This window comes from Hemitrygon akajei, chromosome 10, assembly GCF_048418815.1.
Source record: "Hemitrygon akajei chromosome 10, sHemAka1.3, whole genome shotgun sequence".
NCBI lineage: Eukaryota > Metazoa > Chordata > Chondrichthyes > Myliobatiformes > Dasyatidae > Hemitrygon > Hemitrygon akajei.
This window is the reverse complement of record NC_133133.1, coordinates 152,259,428-152,271,850: the sequence shown is the minus strand read 5'-3', so window position 1 is coordinate 152,271,850 and position 12,423 is coordinate 152,259,428. Positions and strand designations below refer to the sequence as shown.

Here is a 12,423-nt window from a genome sequence, read left to right as displayed (position 1 = left end):
AAAGCTCACAGTGTTACAGCAGGGCCGGTGGGGACTTGTGTGTGTGTCCACTCATGCCAGAGTGACGAGTCCACCACAGAAGAACGGTCTGGCTGAAGACCAGAGGGGTCATAACTGAATGACCACAACGATACGACGGATTAAGAAAGCCACAAAAAGGTTTGCCTGCCGCTGCAGTTACTGTTACATCTCGCTCTCTCTCTCTCTCTCTCTCTCCAACGATTTCAACACAATGACCATAACTACTTCAGCATTTATGAACTGAACTTTATACTTTTCTATGACAATTCATTTACGCCTAGACATCGATAGAGCTTGTTTATTATTGATTATTATTATTCCTACACTTTTAGGTTTATTACTGCTAACTTGTGTTATATGTATATTTGCATTATTGGTATTGTTCTGCTTATTTTGCTAATAAACACTTTTGAATATAGTACCACCAGACTCCAACGGATACTTCTATCTTTGCTGGTCTGACACCCAGTTACGGGGTACGTAACACACTGAACATTGTCCAGGATGGAAGTGAATTATAATTGGCTAAAGCCTAGCAGCTAACAGCTTCTGCCATTAGTTTTTACTTGTGACAAGTTGCCAAAAGTTCAAGATAATAGAATTCCTGGGTGGAAAACCATACATCTGGGATTTGAGTGAACAGAGCAAACAACCTTATATCATCCTATAAGCAATTAGGATTTTCATATTTTCTCACAACATAAAGGAGAGCATTCAGCACATTTCAGAGTAATTCCATTTATTGTATTCCCCCCACTTAATTCCCTGTAACCTGTTCTCTCTCACATGACCAATGACTGCAATCCACCTACATTGAGGTTAGTTCACAGTAGCCAATTAACCTGACTTTTTTTTTGGTGGAAAGCAGACAACTGGAGGAAAGAAGACCCTGAAAGAATGCAGACCCCACACAGACAGCACCAACGGTCAGGATCTAACCCAAGTCACTGTCACTGTGGCAGTGTCGTATTTTTCAGGAAATAACCGACTCAGACACTGAGAAGACCTACAAATTAGAGTGGGTGTGTAATGGCTCCAGGTTCACACTCAGTCGCACTGCCATCTTTCCTGTATCTGTGGAAATGCACTGCTTTCTTCTGTCTATTAGCATGATGACTTTGCCTTAAAGTTGAGTCAACTGTTAAATGAGATCTGTATATTAAAAAGTTGCAAATCTGAGAGAATGGCCAATTGAGGGTCAGGCTTATTTTCTGCTGCAGATTGTATGCCTGAATTAAATTCATAGATCTTTCAATTATGGCAATTTTTTGAAATAACTTATCCCTATTGTTTTATAAGGACTTTACCATCGCCGATCAATTATTGGTTTCTCCTACTTCTTTGGTGTTTTCAGCCTCCTCTTACTTTGGATTATAAATGTTTCTGTGGCATTTACCCCGACTAACTGTCATATTCTCAACATTAGAAGAGTTGGCACAGTCCCTTGGTTGGATTCTCCTGTTCAGACCAACCTTGGGACCTATTCCAGACAAAAAGGTAGCAAGTTATTTGGGAAAACAAAATCAGCTTGCTAATGGTTACAGCAACAGGCCTCACTCACTTTTTAAAGCATTTCATTAAAGAGAAGTTTGAATATTATTTTGCAATGCTTTGGAGAAATAGAAAAGGAATCTGGAAATGATTATCACATTGAACTCTGGGGTAAAATATAACATTGAAAAAAATCTCAAAATATTGAGAGAATATATTTGAATGTCCAGGTGTTTGCTTTTAGGAAAGGACAGCTTCGCCATCTTGTGGCCATTGTCTTGAATGCAGTTCCTGTATTGGTGAAGTCATCCAGTGCAGGTTGAATAAAGATTCTTTTATTTAAAATTTGTCACTGGTCTTCAAAACACCACTTATTCACAAAGAAACAAAATATTTTATTCTTCTAAGCTGATAATTTGGAGCAGAGGGTCTAAAACCAGTTCAATGCTCTCAAAGAGAGAAGGTGTGTCTCTAAAATGTCATTGTCAATTTTGTACTGAGGGGGGAGTTTTGTTCTATGCTCAGTAGGTTGATCAGGGTTGCCTTTATCACATCTTGCACAATTCCTAATGTTCCACTGAATCAACCATAGAAATTAAAACAAGTTCTGATCCAATTTCAGGCCTTCCATTTTTGACTGAAGTTGGATTGGAAATTGAGTACTTATTCCAGCTGAAAATTCCACATTTCTGTCCAGACTGCTGCACCTAGTGTATAAGAGGTTGGACATAAGGAGACCATGCAGAGAGCTGGGATATTTATTTGATCTGTACTGTGGATTGTTCTATTGTATATGTACAGCAGTTTCATTGGAGGGAAACACTGGAGAATCGATATTGGTGATCACCCATAAGCAAAGAGTTTGTGTAGATTCTAGAGTTATCCAAATATGCTTTAATACATTGTTGTCCCATTTAGCAGGTAACAGAAAAGCTACAAAACCAAAACCTTGTCTGGGGAACTTTCTACAAACACTTGCAATCTGGAGAGCAGTTAGCAACATGACACCGTATTTAAAAACAGACAAGAGTCTTGGACAATCACTTGAGCACAGCCAACATTGCTCACGCTGTAGAAGAGATTCATAGAACTTGGTACTACAATGGGTGAAAGCTGAGCCGCCAACAAGATGAAGGAAGTCAATGACACACAAAGAGAAAAACTGGTGAAAAGGAGTCAGGTTGTAGATGGAAGGTACTGAAAAAAGATAATGCACGTTATCTGAAAATTACATTACTGATTTTATTTTTCACAACTTTGGTTGAAAATTAATAACAAACATTTTCAAGATTCATGATCTCCATTACAAAAGGCTTTTCACATTGATCTATAAATTTAAATCTGCAATAATTATGCTACACGTTTTCCAAATTTTACATTTCATAAACAATGAAAATAGGTTACAGAGAAAAATTCATTGTTCTGAAGAATGTCTAATATTTCCAGAAAGACTCTATAGATGCAATTGCAAAGACGGCAGGATGGCAGCTATATTTCATTAGCAGTTTCAGGAGACTTGGTGTGTTACCAAAGACACTTGTAAATTTCTGCAGGTGTATTGTGTAGTGCATTCTAACTGGTTACATCACCTCTGGGAAAAAGTTGCAGAAAGCTGTAAACTCAGTCAGCTCCAAGACAGGCACTAGCCTCCCCAGCATCAAAGGCACCTTCAAAAGGAGATGCCTCAAAAAGGCAGCGTCCATCATTAAAGACCCCCATCACCCAGGACATGTCCTTTTCTCATTGCTACCATCAGGGAAGAGGTATATGAACTTGAAGATACATGTTGAGCATTTCAGGAACAGCTTCTTCCCCTCTGCAATCAGAAACCTAGAATCAGGTTTAATATCACCGGCATATGTTGTGAGATTTGTTGCTTTGCATAGATAAATACATACTCTCGTAGCTTACTGTAATTTATAGATCATGTATTGCAATGTACTACTGCCGGAAAGCAAGACATCTTACGACATCTGCTGGTGATATTAAACCTGATTCTGGTTCTGATTCAGGGAAGAATTCATTGTTCTGATGGAATTAGAAAATTACCAGAAAGACTCTGTAGTTCTGGTATCATAAAATAACAGCAAATGGATATTTAACCATTTAACTTCTCTGTTTACCTGAAAAAGAAAGCTGCATTTTGCATGGATTTCTCTTATGAAATGTTCTAGTGATAGCAATAAGAATAGAAGTTCCAATGTACATCAACTGATGCTTAAAAGCCCACATTTCAGGTGAGACTGTGTCAGTGAAGTCCCAGCTGGTCCAGGTCTTTACCTACCTGTCTCCCATCATACCCATTATAATGTCATCATACCCTTTAATTGCCAAAATCTGGCCAATTTCAACATCAATTGGAGAAACTAGGAATTAAGCAGAATAAGATGCAGAGAACTCCTAATCCTCTGACAATACACACAAAATGCCGGTGGAACGCAGCAGGCCAGGCAGCATCTATAGGGAGAAGCACTGTCGACCCTGACGAAGGGTCTCGGCCCGAAACGTCGACAGCACTTCTCCCTATAGATGCTGCCTGGCCTGCTGCGTTCCACCAGCATTTTGTGTGTGTTGTTTGAATTTCCAGCATCTGCAGATTTCCTCGTGTTTGTTCCTAATCCTCTGGGCCAGATAAAGAAAGAACTTATTGCTCAAGCTTCATTCCCAGCCTCTAAACTGTTTTAACCTGGTTGGAAAATCATTGTAACTCCCCACTGAGGTAACAATGACATTTTTGGACCTGATCCCCACATTTACACTAAATAAATACCCTGCTTTCAGTCAGTGTTCCTTGCCCCCACAATTTAGAATTGAAGTTGTTGGAATCAGGTAACAACAGCAGGAAACTCAGCCCACCATTCCAAATTAACCTGTAAGGCACCGTTCATCTTCATTTCTTTTCATATTCACATCACACCAAGACCAGGTTTTCCTCTGAAGTATCACAGTTAGAACTGGAACTTTCTACCTCTGTTCATTCACTGTAGAGTTTTTATACTATGCAAAGATTGCACTCCTAAAGATTTAGACTGCTTTCAGATGGACTAATCTTGCAAATATAGTTCATTTCCAAAATGCCGATTTCTAACTTAATCAGGAAAAGATCATATTATTCTCTAAATCAGACTACAACTAAATGCTCAAAATATAATTTCAGGATTGGCACCACCTTAAGCCAACTATTCAGGAACTTTTCCCAATGGTAAAAATCACAGATCAGAAAGTGCATTTGTCATCATTGGCACATTCTCTTTGTTCCTGTCATTGCACACACATACACACACACACACACACACACACACACACACACACACACACACACACACACACACACACACACACACACACACACACACACACACACACACACACACACACACACACACACACACACTAACTGCTCTTTGCAATTTATTAATTTTAGCAAAGCATTTGGTACGTTTCTAATTCACATAATAAGAGCCAAACGGAATAGAGGCATGTTCTTTCAAAATATTACCCGTGAACTTTCATTGTACCAAAAGGATCAGCTTTGGTGAGATTCCAGACCGTATTCCAGGCACCCCAACACACAGAGCTGAATAAACACAACAAGAATTTCTATAAAAGACACAAAATGCTGGCAGAACTCAGCAGGCCACTGAGGTAACAGTGGCATTTTTGGACCCGATCCCCACATTTACACTAAATAAATACCCTGCTTTCAGTCAGTGAATTTCTATATCTTGATTCTGTGATCACCTGGCTCTCATCACGAGCTCCTATCACAAAGAGCAGCTCTGCTGAAGTGCAAGGCAGCCCAATCCTTTCAGGGTGCTTTTCATGTTTGAGCATCAATCAATGCACTCCTCTTCAATTATATTCTCCTGAAAGATGGGAAATACAATTAAACAAACAACCAAGAAAAGGACACGATGCATACTTTCAATAAGTTAGTTTAACTAGATTATGATCAAAGACAAATAATTTTCCAGGCAGTGAATAAAAAATAAAGAAACCAATGGGTTGCAGAGGGAGGGACACTAGCTTGTTATGAACATCTTGCAGGGTGAGGGAATGCACATTAAAGCAGCTCACAGAATTAAATAATTCAAAGAGTGAGAAGATGCAATTTACAAGCTGTTTGCAGGAGGAAGCTTGTTAAAAATAGCTTGCATAATGGGAAGAAGCTGTTAATAAAGTTTGCAGGGCGTGAGGGAGCTTGCTACCAGTGGTTTGCAATGAATAGGGAGCACATTTTGAACAGTTTGCAGAGTGGAAAAAGTTTGTTAATAGTGAAATACTCAAACTTCAGAAGGCTGGTCCAGTTGCACACCAGAACCAGGGCAATGAAACATTTCAACAAAGTTTCTAAACAATTTGCCTCATTTAATGTTTTATACCTGCATCAAGTAACTGATTTTAGAGATTTTTCTGTCAGTTTTATTTAAAATGCATGCCTTCATTGATCAGAAAGTCATAGAAAATATAAGCATTGGAATGTTACATTGGTGGAACTGCACACGGAGCATTGTGTGTTGTTCTGGCCTCCACACTAACTAGAATGTGATTGCACTGGAGAGAGAGCAAAGGAGATTCACTTGGATGTTATCTGTTTTAGAAAACTTTATAGTGAGAGATTGGATAGAGTGGACTCATTTCTACTCCAAGGAAACAAAGGAGTGACCTGATGTAAATTGTATAAAAATTATGAGAGCCAATGGATAGGTAGATAATCAAAATCTTTTTTCCTTTTAAAGCGATATTGATTACTAGAGGACATTTACTTAAGACAAAAGGAAGGAGCTTTAAAGGGGATTGGAGGGGCAAGTATTGCTCCCCTCCTCCTCTCCCCTCCCCCAGGTTAATATCTGGAACATATTGTCAGAGGAAGTGGTGGAATCAGATACAATTACTCCATCAGTGGAGGCAAGTCATGGAAGAGTGCAGTCCTATTTCAGGCAAACAGGATTAGTGTACAGTAGATGGACAAGAAAGGTTGGCAATGGATATAGTGACCCCAACTGCTAATTCCTCTGCTGTACAATTCAACCCCTGGAGATTCATCATGGTAATGTGAATGAGAAATGGGAAATTATGGGAAGTGTCAACTCCAAGTTCCTCATACAAGGTACATTTTTCAAGTGGCTCTGTAATCGGTATCATGCCAAAATACTGTTTGCTACTTTCCACCAGAGATTTGTGTAGCCTCACACCATTGTTCCATCTCTTTGCCTGGTATAATTTGGCACCTCACCAACTCGTAGAAAAGTGAGCTACGCTATCCTGTTTATCATTAGAATAAGTTAATTAATATAGAGGAAAAAAAAGTTGGGTCGTGATTGAAATGCAAGTACTTTTGCCTTTTCACAGAGTCGACTGTACTTCCTTAGAAGGTTGGCGTCATTCAATGTCTGTAGTGAGATGCTGAAGATGTTCTATAGGTCAGTTGTGGAGAGCGCCCTCTTCTTTGTGGTGGCGTGTTGGGGAGGAAGCATTAAGAAGAGGGACGCCTCACGTCTTAATAAGCTGGTAAGGAAGGCGGGCTCTGTCGTGGGCAAAGTACTGGAGAGTTTAACATCGGTAGCTGAGCGAAGGGCGCTGAGTAGGCTACGGTCAATTATGGAAAACTCTGAACATCCTCTACATAGCACCATCCAGAGACAGAGAAGCAGTTTCAGCGACAGGTTACTATCGATGCAATGCTCCTCAGACAGGATGAAGAGGTCAATACTCCCCAATGCCATTAGGCTTTACAATTCAACCGCCAGGACTTAAGAACCTTTTAAAAGCTATTATTAATGCTTTTTGAGATAGTGATTTAGATGCATATCATATTTTTTACTGAGTTAAGTATTGTATGTAATTAGTTTTGCTACAACAAGTGTATGGGACATTGGAAAAAAAGTTGAATTTCCCCATGGGGATGAATAAAGTATCTATCTATCTATCTATCATGTACACATTCACCCCAAGTTGACAAATGAGGATCTAGGGTAGACAGAATTGCATGGTAGAATATTAAATGAAAAACAAACAGTTGACTCAAAGTTGTTTGAGAATAGCACAAGTGCTATGATGTTACTTTGACAGCACATAGCCCATTTAATAACTCAGCCCCTTGACAGGGTTTAACAGGTAATGGTATTAGATTATGATGGATATGGACAACTACTTACCCATCCTCCTTTGTCCTTGACCCAAACTGTGAATTTTTCCTGCAAGTACTTTGTTCCAAAGCCCATGATCCGTGTCATTGGGTGATTGCCACTAACAGCAAACTTAGTAGTTGCGTGTACAACAAAAGCAAATTTGTTCAAGTTTTCTTTCGATTCACAATCTGCTTCTGAATTAATTTCCTCAGGTAAGGCAACTTGAAGAGCATAATCCATTACTTTCTTGAAAAATGAGAAAGTTGGCTTTTCACTGAACAGTTTGGCAAATTGGGGGTCCTTCTTAATCTGACAAGGTAAAATTAAAAACAAATGGAATAAGAAAATAAGCTCGTCTGAATGAATGACATTCAGAATATTATACAAGAAGAATATAAGTGAATTACTTTTTCATCAATAGAATCTCCTCTGGCAGTCAAGAACTCGACAATTTGGTCTATGGTTTTCTGTTCAGCTTCTGGGGAAACAAATCTTTTATTTAAAAAATATTACAATTTAGAAAATGACAACATTCCTTACAAGTTTTATTCTTGTCAACTACCTACCTGTTCCATCCGCTTCCAAACTGGAAGAACGCAACATTCGAAAAGAAGTTGTTGTGTTCATAACATTTTGCAGGATTTCAGCAACTTTATGAGGGTTCACTTCTGAATCTGGAATGATGGGAATACAAGAGGAATATGCTTGTGAATCAGGTGACGCTGAAACTCTTCACAAAATATATACATGTTAGAGAATATTCTGGACTGAGGGTGGATGGCAAAACATCAATTTCAGCCACCAATCTTCAGATCTGAATATGTAGATTAAATTTAAAATGCAGCTCAGGACTATGGGATCATAGAAGACCAGACAATGCTGATTTAAAATTCATTTGGGTTTCTGTAGTGTGGGTGTGAAGAAAGAAGTGTGAAAGTTAAATGTAATTCAAAGGAAAGCATTGTAGATACATTGTAAATACTGTATGGGATTGTCCTTTGATCTTTAACATATAAATTATCATGTAATATTGGGTCAAGCAGGCCTCTTTATCTGAATAAGTCTCAATATGAATCCTGCTATGTCTCATTTTGTTGAATAAAAGACTATTTCATATCTAACAGCTAGGTCTCTCTGGTGACTTTGTTCACGTGACAACACACTTACTTATTTCACTTCTCTCAGAAGTGACTCAAAACACTATGTGTGAATTACATTGAAGGACAGTTCTTATCGTCAGGTTTAAAAAAAAACATAGCCATTTGTGTTTTGTAGAACCAGCTTGAAATTACAACTGCCCTGATACTAAATGCTACTCGCTGACCAGAATTAAAATTTATCCTTTTGCAGTTTGGCAGTCTTCATGGTCCTACATCATGGCATAAATTAATATTTCTCATCATAGCCATCACAAAAAAGTAATGTACAACTCCACTAAACTCCACAGTTTTTAGAACTTCAAATATGTTACACAGAACTGTTTATATGAAATAGTGGATGTGTGGTACCTTTTACTATAAATGGTCTCTAATCTTTTCTGAGGAAAGGTGTTCTTTTAATGGAGAAAGTTCATTAAGATTCATCATGTGATTACTAGGATGGCAGGACTGATATAAGAAGAGACACTGGGTTAAGTAGTAGTCTTATTGCACTAGAGTTTAAAGGGGATTTCACAGAAGCCTAAGCATTTCTAACAGAGCTGGATGATGATTACTAGATGGATATTTCCAATGTCAGGCAAGTCTGGTACCAGCAGCAACAATCTATGGATGAGGGACAAGCTACTTAAGATTGTGACAAGGAGAAATTTCTTCTCTAGAGAATAATGATCCCATTGAGATCTCTACCACAGAAAGCTATTGAAACCAAATGTATTCAAGAAGGAATCTGCTATTACTTTTCGTCTGAAGGGATCAGGGAGTACAAGGAAGAATCAGGAACAGTGCACTCGACAGAAACAACACTCATCTCGATTGGTGACAAAATGTTTGCACCCTAACCTCCAGGCTCAGCGAACAGCCCAACAAACTGAGACAGCTAATCTTCGCAAAATGGTTACAATCCTGATTTTATTCAGCCTGGAGTGGCTGAGGTTGAAGTGAAAGATAAAAAATAAGTTACAGATAATGTTCTCTGGGTTAAAAAAAAGAAATGTTCTCAATTCCCTTTCGGGTGAGAATACCTCTCTCACCCCTTCTCTTAATACACTGCTTACTGTCATATAATTAAATACCTACCACGTGCTGGTTCAGGAAGATCAATTTCACATGCGTGGCTTCTTGCCGTATCAATGCCTCCACTCTCTTCATACATTTTTCCATCGTACTTTGATGTTTCTGCTCGTAAACATCTTGGAGCCCATCTTTTCCATTTGAATTTCCTTTTGCTTTTGCGAACAGGTTTCTTCTGTTTCTCATCAGACCAGATTAAAGTGGAGTCCTTCCGATGACCATTCGGACTAACATTGTGTGATGGATCCAGCTTGTCCCCTTTACTTGAAGACTGGTTTGCCTCCCTTTTGTCCATTGCGGATAACGCCAATTTATTTTTCGACCTTCCATCCGCCAACAAAGACCTTTCTGCATAGGCCATCAATATCCTGAACTCAAAGCAGTTATCATCTGCAGAGTTGTACTCTGACATGGAATTACTCTCTTCTGAATCAGATGAGCCCATGTTTGCCCTAAAAATGCAAAGTATTGAAATTATATTTATAATGCCCACAATCAATCTGGATGTCTTCCTTGGTAATATTAAAGAGGGGAGGGAAGGAGCATTAGGCTAACATGCACAGGCAGAGAAACATCTGCTTGGTGACATTTGGAACAATGAATATTTCAGCTTGCCACTCATATCTCACACAAATCCAAACAAGATCCACAGCTGATGCAGATATGATAAACTCCAATCATTTGTGATCTAATTATTGAGATATCTGCTTCTTGCATCACAACACACACACACACACACACACACACACACACACACACACACACACACACACACACACACACACACACACACACACACACACACACACACACACACACACACACACACACACACACCCCCCCCCCCCCCCCCCAAGTGCTCCACTTACCTGGTTCACTGAGAAATGCATTATACTGTGTAACATCAGGAAAGGGTTAATTAAAAGAATGTTGAGATATAACACTCATTAGTCCAAATTTCTTGCCAGGCTTGGTGTGCTGGATTCTTAGAATTTTACACTAGAAGTGCAAGGTTTAGGCCTTCTTCACCATAAAATAAAATCTCTTTTTTTAAAAAGAAAAATGTTTTATCAAATGAATCAAAAGCAACTGTGTCACAGCAGGCTTCAAAATGATGTGCATTTTAAAAGATCACAACATCCATATAGGAATTAAAGCGCTATGTTCACTTGCCCAACAGCTTTTTAGCAAGATTTCATAGAGATCAAGATGCAGAATGCTTAGTGGGTGCTTGGACTATGAACGCCAAATGTTCCCCTGCCCATCTCAGGTTCTTATTCTTACTCGGCCTTTAGGCTCTATAATGAGGCAGAGAAGTGGTGACCCCCCCACCTGTCAGATTGTTTAAGCTAACATTTTTTAAAAAAATTTCTTACTTCTCTCCTAACATTTGTATATCGATGCACTTGTAATGCTACTGTAATTTCCTATGGGAATCAATTTAGTACCCGTGTCTCTATCATACACTCCCAGATGTGGCTCCGAGCCTGTCACCGCACCGGAAGCAACACAACCTAACGCCGGAGCGATTAATGTTTTCATTTACGGTTATGTCAAGGGCAAATTTATGTAAGCAAACATTTTAGTAACTTATTAAAGCCAATCATCCTCTAAACAGAAACAACAATTCTGGATCTAGCAGCTGTTTCATCAAATTCATTTACACAGTCACTCGTTCTTAGAAGAGACGAACACCACACACACACACACACACACACACACACACACACACACACACACACACACACACACACACACACACACACACACACACACACACACACACACACACACACACACACACACACACACACACACACACACACACACACACACACACACACACACCACAAGGACGCCAGCCTTTTCTCGAGAAAGTGTCAACGGCTAACCAATACCCGATAAGCAGAGCTGTCCTCGCCCTGGAGGTACTAAGAAAGATAATCTTTGGAAACTATTCACGTACAATTTAAGAAGTTGTTTTAACAGCTCGGGCCCAAAGCAGCAATCGATTATCAGACTTTAGTCCGTGGAAGTTCAAGTTCGACCAAAAAAACAGGTTCGGCACGGTTTCGTTACGCTATTGTGTAAGCTTAACGTGTAAACGTCGTTTTCGAAGTTCCCCGGGAATTTTCATGAGATATTGCAACTTCCGCAGAGTGTCCTGAAATTTCTGGCGACCCAGCCGAGAAGTTTAATCCAGAGACTCAGTATTCCCGGAACCGAGGACGAGAAATCACCTGACCTAAAAGGTACAAAGCATCACGCATTCACTCATCAGATCATAAAACATGAAGGAACTCCAGTCAGAGGGCGTTCCACGTCAGTACAGTTTAAGTTACAACACGCAGGGAACGCCCAGTGTTTTCCCTTTGTCCAGGATTGGTTAGCGGATTTCCCAGCCAGCGACTGCAGAGGGGTTAAACTCCGAAATACGGGGCAGACACTCGGCGATCGGGTGTGAGTAGGAGGTCACAAAAACGTGTATATTGCTTTAATATGATCTATCTTTGATTATGGATGTGTTGCTTATGAGTCAGTTTCACCAA

General features: G+C 39.5%; 1 protein-coding gene across 1 annotated transcript; it reads right to left on the bottom strand.

Annotated features, from left to right (window-relative positions):
- Positions 1-2,740: 2,740 nt before the first annotated feature.
- Positions 2,741-12,193, bottom strand: LOC140734831 (apoptosis facilitator Bcl-2-like protein 14). The gene is made up of 6 exons (XM_073059409.1): positions 11,841-12,193; positions 9,881-10,326; positions 8,210-8,317; positions 8,051-8,121; positions 7,671-7,952; positions 2,741-5,378 (listed from the first exon to the last, which is right to left on the bottom strand). Exons 2-6 carry the CDS (start codon positions 10,317-10,319, stop codon positions 5,346-5,348), a joined length of 933 nt encoding a protein of 310 aa, XP_072915510.1. The 5' UTR covers positions 10,320-10,326; positions 11,841-12,193; the 3' UTR covers positions 2,741-5,345.
- Positions 12,194-12,423: the final 230 nt, after the last annotated feature.